Source organism: Zootoca vivipara, chromosome 15 (genome assembly GCF_965207765.1).
Source record: "Zootoca vivipara chromosome 15, rZooViv2.hap1.1, whole genome shotgun sequence".
In the NCBI taxonomy this organism is placed as follows: domain Eukaryota; kingdom Metazoa; phylum Chordata; class Lepidosauria; order Squamata; family Lacertidae; genus Zootoca; species Zootoca vivipara.
In genome coordinates this window covers 39,269,502-39,283,263 of record NC_142598.1, presented here as the reverse complement: position 1 = coordinate 39,283,263, position 13,762 = coordinate 39,269,502, and the positions used below count along the sequence as shown (strand labels likewise).

Here is a 13,762-nt window from a genome sequence, read left to right as displayed (position 1 = left end):
CTGCTGGCAAATAATAAATTAAGAGCCGCTAGTCTTGTTCAGTGCTTGGAGAACAGCACTAAAACTGTTGGTACCGCAAGCAGTGGAGTTTTTGTATAGCTAGTATACTATCCCCCGCCAGGTTACAGTTGAATGGCAAAGGTCTTAGCGATCTTAGTAAGACGTAAAACTAAAGACTCAACAAAAATATGTAATAATCAAGTTTTGCAAATGGTTCCGGGTGCTTTGAACCGAAGCATGCTTAAGTCTTACCCTACTCAGTTCCAGAGCTTCAGCAGCATAATATTTAGAAAGAAACATGAAAATACTGTTGTTGTTTTTTAAATGTCTAAGCCGTTTTCCTGAATAATAATATTCAGGGTCATTTACAATTTCAAAAAACCCAGAAAGATTACCAAATCAGCAACAGAACATGCAGTAAGTTCAAGAATTAAAACTGTGGTCCCCCCGGATCTTCCAGGGTTCTTAACTGTGCAAGGAGCTCACCTGGGTAGAGCAGGCTGCAGAAGAGGGGTGTGTGTGTGTGTGCTGCAGGGACACCAATGGAAAAGTGTGGGAGGAGCCACTGTCCCTAATATCCTCTTCACATGTTGGTAATCACAGGGTGGGGGGAAATTGAATGACTAAGACTAGAGATCCAACGCTAATTGCTGGTAGTTACCTATATCTTTCCATCAGGATTAGCATGGCTATGCCCCCAAAAAACCAAGAAGTAAATAACTAGTGTCAAGATTTCACAAAATTCAGCTGGTATTGTTAGAATTCACCACATTTTTGACACACCCTGTAACATAAGATTGTTGAACTATACCACTGGGTAAAATAAGAAATCTTATCACAAAGTCCGTGGATACATTTTTAAAATGTTACATATGCTATCTGTAGTCCTGGAAATTTTGAGCAAATTATGGTATGTTTTGTCATCCCTGAGAGCCAGAAAAAGAAGATTTAAAAATTAAAAGTAGCCATGTTGACCCATAAGAAAATTTCAAAATCCCGAGTTCGGGCCAGCGCCTTGTGATGCCCTTCTCAAGACCACTTATGGCAGGCATCCCCAAACTTCGGCCCTCCAGATGTTTTGGACTACAATTCCCATCATCCCTGACCACTGGTCCTGTTAGCTAGGGATCATGGGAGTTGTAGGCCAAAACATCTGGAGGGCCGCAGTTTGGGGATGCCTGACTTATGGGATCCCCCTTTAGGTTATGGATCCAGTCTCATACGTCCCCCCTGCCCAGTCATTTTCCTGACCTGTGGATGACCTGCATTCTCCTGACAGCCCCTTGACACATCATGTCTGATCATTGGACATTGGCTGGTGTTGAAGATTGATAATACCAAGCTAGATGGACCAATGGGTTGACTCAATATTAGGAAGCTTCCTTCTTCTTAACAAGAAAAAAACTCACTTTTTAAAATCAATATCTAGATATGGTGGTGATTTAGTAGACCTAAACTTCACAGTATATTTTCTTTTGCCAAAATAGAATTGGTTGCACATACAATGCGAGTTCTATGTGCTTGCCCTCTTGCCAAAACAATCTTGAACATCTATCATATGCTCTATAGAAATAACTATGGGATTGTACCCGAAAGACATTTCAAGAGCCAGAACAAATAGTTTCACTATACCAGTTCACTATACCAAAATTATAAATACAGCAGTATCCAGAGTTTTTATCTTGTGATATTAAAAACCCCAAGGAAATGTGCTATCTGTGTCCAAATCACAAATGGAGCCTAATTTCCAGCACAGCAGAAGTTTTCTATGTTTCATCTGGCGCGATACAGAGTCTGTCCAACATCTCTACATTATAGCTCCTGGTGTACTGTACGTATTTCTTACCATATGCTAACGCGAAACAGAGAGAATTCAGATATTCACTTCATTCATTAAAATCCAGATAGCCTATTATTTCCCCCTTGTACTCTAATAGATATTCACTGTCACCATCCAGGCTTCTGATTCAATTTGCCTAAATCCCATCTGAAGAGTAATCCTGATGGAGAATTAATTTAATCACCAATTTCTTCTCAGAACCATCAACTGTGGCTGTTTCTTAATACAAGCATCGGCGCCTGACCTGCCACCATTCTATTTGCCTGGCAAATAGAAAATAGTCAGTGAATCATATACATCAAGATTTTCCAGAGGAGTCGTGAAAATGCTCCCATGAGCCACTTGCGGCAGTCTTCTAAAGAAGCCAGCCTGGTGACCTTCGCATGTTTGAACAATAGCACCACGGACAGCAGGTTGGTGAAGGCTGTTCTAGCACACATGAAAACTATCCTGATTTATTTTGGTATTACACATATTATGGATGTCCACAGACTGGCAAACTCACAGCCTGGCGACAATGGTGCAAATGCATCATGCTGGATTTTTTTTTCTAATCTGAACTAAGATTACAACTGTAAGATTGAGCTAAAATGGACCAAAAAGTTCAGTCTTTGCTTTCAAACTGCTCCAACATTAAGCTTGTTTCCTGTGACCAAAAGCCTTATACAAGGAATGGTGCTTCCAACCAAAATTGTATGATAACATCTATCTAGTCACAGCAGAGAAGCCAGGAAATCTTAGTTATCACCAGGCTACATCCTATTTAACCAGTATATTACTCACACAGTTCTAGGGCTCTGGTCGTAGAACTGTGTGAGTAAATTCGTTGTTCCCATAAGGGGACAATGACAATAAAGATCTATTCTAAACCTTTTTTTCCTGGAAATAGGTCCTACTGAACTCAGTGGGGCTTACTCTGAGTAGACATATTTCAGAATGTACGAATGTAGTCCCAGAGCAATAATTAAACAAGATCTATAAAATATGAAAAAATTCAGCTTGTTAATTAAATGGTGGAGTATTTCGGGCATTTCTGCTGATATTAAATACCAATACAAAGCCCTCCACTTGTAAAACATTACAAAAGCTCCTTTCCACCAATCATACAATATAAATATGTTACATTAAACTTCAACTATAAATACCAAAACTGATATGAACATGAAGATGAAAACACCCCACATCCTTGAAGGAGATATTTGGCTGAAATTACTATAAAACAGGTTTGCATTTTTTAAAGAAAGCCTTTCACACATTCCATATTCTCCAGTATTTCCCAACAAGTTCAAAATCTCCCAAATGTATCTATTGGCGCAGACATAACTGACAAGAATCCAGTTTCCTGTAGATAAATATGATGGCTGAAAGTAACTCGAGGCTGAAGGCTTTAGGGTTTGACAGTACCGTGAACAAACGGATCAGATCACTCAAATGAAGAGAGAGAAAAGGTGAAAGCAGTACGGACAGCTGCTTGGCCAATAACCTGGGGACACATACTCTTTTCTGTAGGATTGGGGTGACGGGCGGCTGAACTGAGCACGTTGTAGCAGAGGAAAGGGCAGCAGTGTCTACACTGAGCAAGATCTATAATGCAAAGTAAAGGCATAATGCAAATTACAATCAAACCGGGAAATTGTACCGTGTTTTTTTTGTACTGATGCAGCCCTTACAGTGCTGAAGGTCAAAAGCCAAGGTACGTTCATACGCCTGGTGTACACTTCAAATGCAGAATGTGTGAAAAGGGTCTCTGTCATTCACTTGAAGATACAGCCGTCTCATAATAAGGGCCGATACAGGAGGGAGAGACATATCAAAGTGGAAAAGAGAAGAGCAGGGCGAGAATAGAAGAAAAACTGGCAGTTTCCTAGAGGGAGAGGGTAGAGATGGCACAGAGTATACTTCAAAGAAGGAGGTGGCGCCAGGGGGAGGAGCACAGGTACTGCCACATTGTGCTAACTTAATTTCCCTATGTGTGGTTTTAGTGTGAAATGTTTAAGAAGTAGTTTTTATGTGCAGTATATAGTGCTACTGATACTCAAGGAAGAATCTCAGTTGTTATTTTTTGGTAACACACTGTGCTTAAAAATGGGTTTCAGTGGACTCTCCTTGCATAAATATTTAGCAACTAGGTGAATTCCAGTCAATAATGGCTGCTCTGCTCATCATCAATATCTGATTTCCAGGCCACATCTTTGTTTTCTTGCAATTTATCTACCAGGCACAATAGATTAACAGTTTTCAACAAAAGTATTCTATCAAATGCATATTGACCTGGGTTTTTTTTCCCCTATATGAGGTTTGTAACTGTGTACGTTTTAAGATTGTCACAGCACAAATATGTAGAAAAGGGCAGTCCTCACAAATGACGGAAAAGTGTGAAGCCGCTGATTCCTTGCAACGGTTAACCATGTAATGGTGTAACCATATAACAGCATTTCAAGAGTATAATCTAAGGCGTTGGGGAGTCATTTGACATGTTGCCATTGTTAAACAAATGGGAGCCAGAAATCCCAGCTGATCAACCTCAAATCACCTGAAGATCTCCCAGTAGATCCCAATCGACCCTTCGCCAACCCCTGCTATATACTAATAGAAAACTCATTCTATGAGGGTGGATTTGTATGTAGGCAAAATGACACTACACAAATGGAAGGCAGGAACACATTTGGGGAGGACTTAAAAGTTTGCAGAAGTAAAAAGTTTTAAAAATCTTTAGGAAGCGAGGGGAAATGAAAGGATGAAAAGTCACAAAAACAGCTTAGTTAGGGTTCAGCAGGCTTGGTAGGTATGGAATGCTGACTGGCTGTTAATTTTTTGTGCCAAGATTGGGAGAGAGGTGCAAGATTTGAATATCCTGGAAAAGGCTAGAACCTCGAAGAAGACCATTCTATGCTACAATAGGGTTGCCATACTTCAAGAAGTAAAAATCCAGACACAAAAGTTGTTTAGCTCCCCCCCCTCCCACACGATGCAAATTTCACCATTTCAATTGGCATTTCAATATGGCAACCCTATGCTACAATATTCAGTATCTGAATAGTGTAGAGAGGATCTGCACCAGTGCTGCACATGACTACTTGCAGCTGGCACTGGCCTGGAAGAAGATCACAGAAGCATATGAGTTGGAAGGGACCACGGGGATCATCTAGTCCAACCCCCTGTAATGCAGGAATCTTTCGTCCAATGTGGGGCTCGAACCCACAGCCCTGAGATTAAGAGTCTCATGCTCTACCAACTGAGCTATCACTCAGGAGATATCCATATGATGTAGAAGAGCAACATGAAAAGCAATGAGTCTCGTGGCCCCTTAAAGAGTAAACAGCTGTATCATGGTTGCAAGCTTCCAGGCACTACAGGTGAAATCCACTTTATCAGCTGCATGCATTGTTATACTAAGTTGGCAGGTATGTTTATGCATGAGTGTCGTGTTAAAAATGTAAATAGATAGTTCCAAGTGAAATGAAATGCCCAAAAATACAGATTTTTGAGAAGTATGCAAAACTACAAAGCAATGTTGAGGAGCAACAGACATTCTGGTGTTGGTACATTCCTAAACACACATAGGGGATAATACAAAAAACTATGGGGAAGATGCCATAGGGGAAAGATGCAGTATGGGGAAGGTTACCTGGGGATGCTGTTTCAAGCAGGCCCCCTAACCATTTTATTATGTAGAACAGGACCTTGAAGTAGATTTCTGTGTATTCAGTTTGAAGAGATCAAGATCTGCATGTGGTGAGGTCCTTGACTTTCAAAATTAGTGTTTTCTCTGACATGATAACTTTGGAGCAATGCTCCCCTGATCTTGTTTGGTCTATTTCTCACAAATTGTGCTCAGCTAGAAAAGTCCTGTCACTATAAGCTCATTCCGTTGCATTTTGTGCAGTTGCAGTCCAAAGCACAGCAAATGTGCTTAAGTTCCAACAAAATCCATCCGTTCTAGGTGTGCTTAGCAGACGAGAACTGTGCCCTGACCATTTTAATACATGCAGCGACACATCTTTTGAGATAGCGTGCTTTCTCTTCTTCCTCTGAAAGCTACTCAGCTGTTTTTAGGTGCCGTGTGCTTGACGGTGTTTATTACTGACTATCCAAAGTAGTAATTAGCTTGTTAGGTTGTCAGCAAGCAAGTTAATTTCATTTAGTCTTTATTAATTTCACTCCTGCTGGCAATTTCTTTTTAGCTACCTTTGCTCTTGACAACTTGGCAGTGATCTTCTATTCAACAGAGGGAGGAAACATAACTATGATATTTTGGAGATGGCATTTATTTGGAAAGGTCTATTAGATTAAATTTAAAATGTTGATAGAGAAAACAGGATGATCTATTCCAGATTCATAACAGGTTAAGTCAAAGCAAAAGAAGCCCTGTGACATTTATCTTACTTTACTGTGACCCACCTTCATAGATACTGTTGTTGCTGTTAGTTCTGCAGGTGGGGGGGGGCAGCATCTGCACATGCCTTTTTCTGCCCTATACAGCTAACAACCATAGGCAATTTAGCAGGAGGCAATTTACCTTGGAGAAACTGCTTGGAAAGGATCAAACAACACCTTCCAAATCAAGCCCCCCCCCCAACCTTCATACACACCCCACCCTTAATAGGGCTACTGATTAGCAAAACAAAATTCAGTGGACATCCTATTCACAGATCTCCTGTCTGGTTTTGCAGTCTGCACATCACTTTGTGCTCAGGAGAAATTGGACAGTCACTCATCAAAGGTTATGAAACAACAGCTTTGTCCATCTTTGTTTACAAGAGGAGGTTTTTATATATATACATATATAGGGGGAAGAGGAGTGGGATGGCAGTCTGGAAAAACAATCTGGGGGAGGGTCCCAGGGGCTGGGGAGGTCTTGATCTGGGTGCTGGGGATATGCTGAGCCAGAAGAAAACTTTGTCCCGGCAACAGTGGATGCCCCAAGTGCAGAGGCAGAAATGTCACCATTGGCCCGTCTCACCTTCTGCTAGAAGGACAATAGGAAAACCCCGAAGTCTGGAGGCCACAGGAATATTTGCATTAAATTAGTATGATGTAGGTCAGCCTTCCCCAACCCAGAGCCCTCCAGATGTTGGAATACAACTTCTGTCATCCCTGAGCACTGGAGGGCACATCTGGAGGGCACCAGGTTGGGGAAAGCTGACCTAAGGCATGTCAGTAAAACAAAAGACAAAATTTTAAAATACCGAACCTTCACAAAGGTAACGAACTCTTCCACCTTGTCATTGGACATCATCAATTTTTTCTGCAGTACTTCAAGTGCCTGTTCACTTTGCTTTGCCAAGCCATGAAGTTGCTGAGAGGCGGTGGTTTCGAGTTCTGTCATGGCACATTCCGCCTCAGCCATTTTAGCTTCTAGATTGGCGAGTTTAAGCTCCTGAAATAAAGCCACATGAAAATAATATTGGTATACTTTTTACTCAAGAGCAAAATACCCTAAAGTGAGTGCATCAAGTTTTGTGGATACATAGTGAGTCCACAAAGTCCATTGTGTCCCCTTTCTAGGAAAATTCACTGTAGGGACCACAACTTGGTTCCCTCACCCTTAGATTGGGGGCATTCTTAGTTCTTGTCTGATTTCATGAGGAGTTGGAATACTGCACAGTTAGAAGCTAGAACAAGAACAACAACATAAGTTAAATTACTCTCTACCAATGGAGCGGCCTGCTGCCCTCTCCCATGTCCCCAGCGTTCTTCCTCAGCTGTTTGGGGTTAAACAAACTCAGAGAAAGGATCTATGTATTGCTGTGTCATACCTGGCTTAAACCTAATTGCTGCTTTCCTTTGGACTGTATCACATAGTTGTGGATTTTCCACCACCAAGTGCCTTGGGCTCAATGAAGCCATTGCTGTCCTAATATGGGCTCAGGGTATGTCCTGCCCGTAATATGAAGGTAGGGGTTTTTTTGAACCAGTAGGAGACAAGATTAAGCTTTGCGTTCATACAGCAGTGCCCCTCCCCCAAGACCCTAAGGATAATGATGGTGGGCACCACAGGAGCATGTTCACATATTCCCTGACTGCCCCAACTAGAAGTTTCAGTCCTTGCTTCTTGAATTGTGCAGAAAAAAGCAGCTTCACTGAACTCATTTTAGGGTGCTACAAACAGGGGCATGTTGCATTTCATTACCTAGGCTAATATCATAGAACATCATACTGTGATTCATTTAATTCATCTTCAAATATGCACTTTGCCATTACATTCGTAACTTGTAAAGGCTCCAAGTCCAAGAGAATAAAAACCACAGAGATACCGCTATGGGTAGAGTGAAAATGCAGAGTTGCTGACCTCACCACTCTTTTTCTTTTGGTAATAAATACTGTACATGAAAAGGTTAGGTAGAAATGAAATATTTAATCCAAAACATTCTGTAACCATGTACCTTTTTCTCCAGCTCCTCCTTAGCTTTGCGATTCATCTGCTCATATTGTGCCTTTTCTTTTGTAGCTACATTAAGCCTTTGCTTTAGTGAATCAATTGATGTTTTTTTGTTTGAACAATCTTCCGTCAATGACTTTACCTGAAGTAACACCCAGAGAATAACTGTTATTAGGGAAAACATTTAAATCATTTCAAGGGGGAACCTAAAACGTTTTGCCAAAATGACAACTACATTTAATTGTAAACATTTCTTTTGCCAGTTTAGGTGAAAAGGCCGGCAGCTCTCTTCCAGCTGCTCCTGCAGGGACTGTATCCCATGGAAATCAATAGAATTTATTCACACATAACTGGCTACAGAACTGCACCTTCGTAGTTATTACAAAATTCATAGCATTTAGCAAGTAGACAGATACAAGCATGCAGAAAGTATAGCTACATGAAGAATTAGTGTTTTCGGGTTTTGATGGAAACAAATATTAACCACACAACCCTTCTGTTAGTATCCAGCACCTATAGATTTTGTTTGGATGAGCCTTTCTCAAACAACTGTAAAGAAAATGTATTCAAGTTCTATGCAATCTATAGTATGCAGATACTTTCTCTCCCCAAAATCAAAACATGCAAGATTTAATATCACAGCTCTTCAAAACATTGATTTTCTAAAACAGAAACAAAATCAAGGATTCATTTTGCACCTTCTTTGTGTGATTTCCTCTCAACCCCAACCCCCCCCCCCTTTTGGCTGATGATTTCTTAATGACATCTTATCTCTGACATGGAGGGCAAGAGAGTAGTTCTCTCTGGAACTGACAAGTGCTTAATGGCTGCCGGTGCAGGCTACTTTCAGAGCAACGCAGCCAGCACCTGATCTTAAAGAGAATCAAAGTAGGGCTCGCCTCGAAAACTATTTCTGCTCTGAGGTTGTACAGTGTGAAGCCCCAGGGGTTCCTCCATGTGAGCCCTGTTTGCTGGGAATAAAAGGGTGCTGGGCAGATAGCGTAAGGAAGGTGCAATTCCACTTCTCGTCCCTTTAAGCATCTGCAAAATGCATTAAATATTTAGGGAGAAAACAACTTGCAGAATAGCATAAAATGGAATCATTAAATATATAACAGTGAAAGGGATAACATGCCACTGTTATTATAAAGCTAATTGAAATGTAATCTTTTCTTTCTTTCTGCTAGATGTTAGATAGAACAAACACAGATATTTCACATATCAGGTATTTGAGCTGCATTTTTTAAAATTAACATGCATAAGAAAAACCAGCTTCACTATATAACATATGTACACAGCAAACCTTTCATTCTCACATTAAATTATTTTACTGTTTAGATAGCACAAATGTGCACTCTATGTGTGAATGGAATTATCACAACTGCTGCAATTAATCAATGAAATCTGATAGCATTTCTAAGTGAATTCAAATGCAACACTTTAAAAAAAAACCTCAAGAACAGTGTTAATATTTTGATTTTTGTATGTGATGCTCATTTTGGAGGAGGGGGATTAAACACATAACAAACATGACATACCTTTTCTTCAAGAGTTTGTAGTTTTTCATTAAAGCTTTTTTCTTTTTCCTGATTTGCTTTCATGCGCAGCTTCCAATCTTCTATTAAATTCCTTTTCATACTTAGGTCTCTCTCCATTCGAGAAATCCTTCAAATAAGGAGGAAAGCAATATCCACAGAATTAGGAAACATTACTACTGTGTGCTTATTTTGAATAATTAAAATGTATGACTCCGATGAGTGCTAATCTTTGTACATTTTGCCAGTGCAAAGGTGTTGAAAATCATTGCATTTTTCTACACATATAAAGATACAGCAGATAAATTGAAACTCTGTGGACTTCTGAATTGTAAGCACAACATTATGATACCAACAATGCAAATACACAGCACTTCCTACAGTTAATCATACTAAGGTGAGCATACAATTATGAACAAAGGGAAAGCAATAATACAAAGGGAAATATTGTATTATTTTGGTGTAGGCTGACAAAGTGAAGAGAAAGAATGTAATTTATTAAAGTATCAATTTAAAAGGGGAAATATGTGGACTGCCCAGCATGATTATACACCTTTATTTAGGATGCAAAAAGCTTTATAACAATAAAAAGTAAGGAATTAAAATATGTCTGTGGGTAGTATCTGTGGAAAATCAATACACTGATTTCAAAGACAACATTGCTTTCACACATAGCATCTCTGAAGGAAATGCACACTTTCCCATAGCAAATCTGTGGCAATGGAATTTTAAAAACTGCTGATTGGGTGATATGTGAGACAAACAGGATGCCTATTGCCTTCTTACTTGAAACTGTTTTCTTATGGCAACAATACTTTATCCAAATAAATCAAATCAGTATGTTAAATATACACAATACATTGTTGTTGATATCATGTCACATAAAATCAGCAAGAAAACCATGGCATAATAAAAAAGGATAGAAGGAATTTACATTTGAATGGTCACCTAACTGTGTATTGGGAGCAATCAAGTAGATCACCTCCAGCAAAGTGCATTCAGTATTTATAAATATAAAATATAAAATAATGGTAGGGACAGTCTTATCTAAAATCTAAAAAATGGAGGTGCTGGGTTCTTTAGGTGCATCTTAAGGCATCAATCAATGAAATATGCATTCCATAAATGTATTTTAAAGATACTCCCATCTTAAAGGTGAAGGAACCACGTCAATAAAATAATTTTTTATTTTTATTTTTATTTCCAAGATCACACATTAGTTAGGTTTACTCATTTGCAGGCATTTTTGTGACTTTAATATTTGACTAGATAATCTATCTACAAATCTATCGTATGCACTTTTGGAATAAACCAGCATAGTTAAAATACAGTGTTATGTGTGTAAAGTAAATAAGATGTGATTTTCAAAGTTAATGTTTTTCAGAGTTAAAGCTGCAATCCTATAATAAACACTTACGGTACCTGGGAGTCAGCCCCACTGAATACAATGGGATGTATTTCTGAGTAAACAGGAATAGGGTTGCAGAGTTAACAAACCTAAAAATGAATAAGCCTAACTGCCCTTTTGCACCTTTTACAGATGTAAAACTGGAGATTTAATCCTGTTTAAGCATCTAAACCTTGACTTGTCTTTAAGCCCTTAGGCATTTGTATTTGAAAGATGGCTTTTAGCTGCGGTGAGGCAATCATTTAGATTTACATCAAGGGATAAGCAAGTCCACTCTGCAATCTGAAATGTGACTGTTGATACTCTTTTTGCTATACAGAAATTATAGTCAGTTAACAACTCATCAGTTTTTGTCTTTTGTTTTTAAAGTCATCAGCATGTACTGCTGCAATAGTTTGAAATAGGCATCATAAAGAAAAAAAGAAACTGGATGGAAAATATCACTTCCAGAAAAATGTCTCTACTTGATCCAAAATTCTGCTAAGTAATTACATTTCTGCCACTGGGGGGAACCAGACACAATGGAGAGGCAAAGTGAACCTACTTTTCCTGTAGTTCCCGCATCTGTTCTTCTTTTCGCTGGACTTCATATTTCAAAGATTTAATGGTTGATGACTGTTTAGTGATTTCATTATTTGCATTCTAGATTGAATAAAATACTTATTAAAGCCTCAATAGTGTAGATTTAGAATTATCGAAAGTATAACTCATAATGATCTTGTTTCAAACAAAAAAAAATACCGTATAATAGTTTATAGTCTATTTTGATCACTATTAAACAATCATTAGTGTACATCACAGCACAAAATAATATCTCTTACAGCTTTTGCGCTTAGAAATTCTGCCCTTTAGAAACACTTTGCTAATGTTTCACACTGCTGACTTTATAACCACTAAATGGTTATTTATCAGGGCCAGCGCAGAGGTAGATACATCCCGTCTTACTCGGCAGAAACAATATTAAACTCTTACGATCGGCTTACAGAAATTTTCCATCAACTGTGTTTCCTCAAAGGATAGGTTTGGGAAACAAAAGGCATATGTCTGAGAGACCTGTGCTTCTTCTTGGTCTTTTGATCTTCAAGATTTGCATGAGACCTATGAGAAACATTACGTAAATGTAGCAGGAGTTGACCGTATAGATTTTTGGTCTGTTGTTCCATGTCCTCCTTAGGAGTAGTCACACAGGACACCAGCATCTGGATCACTTCCTCTACTGTTACTATTTTCACCACCAACACGTCAGAATTTAGCAGCCTAAACAAGGATGTCCATAGACCTTGTCTTGTCTATGTATACTACTCGGAAGTAGACAGCACAACTCACTGTACACAGATGATCATACGGCCTTAAATCAGTTATTTTAGGCAATTCTGGAGAAAAAGGGAATGTCACAAAAAGAAACCTCTCAGCCATTTGAAATAATCCTACCATATTTTCCATAGTGATCAACAGCTAAAATTGGTGGCATGGAACTACAACAATTTAACTTTCATTTTGGAGTATTTCAGAGTAAATGGCATTCTCTCCTCCTCCACTTTTCGCTGCAGAAGTGGGAAATGAATTCACCGTAGGTGTACATTCCTATTTGCAAGTTCAGCCCTTGTTTTGGCTTGGGGAATTTACACATTAGGTGTAAAACTGTGAGTGAAGAGATGGGATAGGCAGTAAACCCAAACTCTGCTGGAATGTCTCCTGCTCATTGCAGCCTTCTAACGCCCATTAACATTAATGGGAGCCTTGCACATACCGTGTTTCCCCTTTTTTAAGACACCGTCTTATAACTTTTTTCCCTCAAAAAAACACACAGTGGCTTATTTTCAGGGGGTGTCTTTTTTTTTTAAAAAAGTGCTGGTACAACTGGGACCCACTGGCTCAGGATGCTCGGTGCTCTCTTCTGCACATTGCTGGGCGCGTTGTTGGCGCTGCCAGTTCCGAGCGCCTGCAGGGTGGGGTGGGGGTGGCAGTGCTTTAAACCCCCAACCCTGTAGAAAGCAATGGAAGTTATGGACCGTAACAATCCTTAAGAGGCGCAGGTCTTAAAAAACCCCTGGTATCACCCTTGAAGCACAGCCTTCCAAAGTCAGGGGGGAAGAGGTCTGTTTAGACAAAGGAAAGGATCGGGGTGATTCTGTGCCCTGGGACCCACAGAACTACTTTAAAAATCCCAACCTGGGGTGGGGGGTCAAATAGTGAAGCCCCATAGCCCTGTAGCAACAGAAGGCACATTCTGAAGCACCCGAGCTGTTCGGTTCCATAAAAAATCCAGGAATTGTAAAATTAACAACAATAATGGGGGGGGGCACTCTATCCAAAGAGTTAAGAAGGAATGGGAAAGTGTTGAGTTATATATGGAAAAATATGGAAAGGAAAGTTAGTTAAAGATAAAAAATAAATAATTATCGCAAGGGGAAAAATAACATCATAAAGGGTAATAATATTAAATATAAAATAGACAACACAACAGAAAAAGCAAGTATATGACTAAATGAGATCGCACAGGAGTGAGGGAAGTGGGGAGAGAGGGAGGGGGGTAAGGAATGGAAGGAGACAATGGTTGGAGGAGGGTATAGGGGGATGAATTAAAGGAAAATTAA

At 39.5% G+C, this 13,762-nt stretch overlaps 1 protein-coding gene across 2 annotated transcripts in view; it reads right to left on the bottom strand.

The window, feature by feature from the left end:
- The window catches only part of CNTLN (centlein), a 174,297-nt gene that overhangs the window by 27,820 nt on the left and 132,715 nt on the right, over positions 1-13,762 (bottom strand). For both annotated transcript variants that reach the window (XM_035140509.3, XM_035140510.3), the window contains 4 exons: positions 11,710-11,807; positions 9,761-9,887; positions 8,227-8,364; positions 7,035-7,220 (listed from right to left, as the gene is read on the bottom strand). In XM_035140509.3, the coding sequence (XP_034996400.3) occupies positions 7,035-7,220; positions 8,227-8,364; positions 9,761-9,887; positions 11,710-11,807 (549 nt within the window). The remainder of the gene's footprint in view (positions 1-7,034; positions 7,221-8,226; positions 8,365-9,760; positions 9,888-11,709; positions 11,808-13,762) is intronic.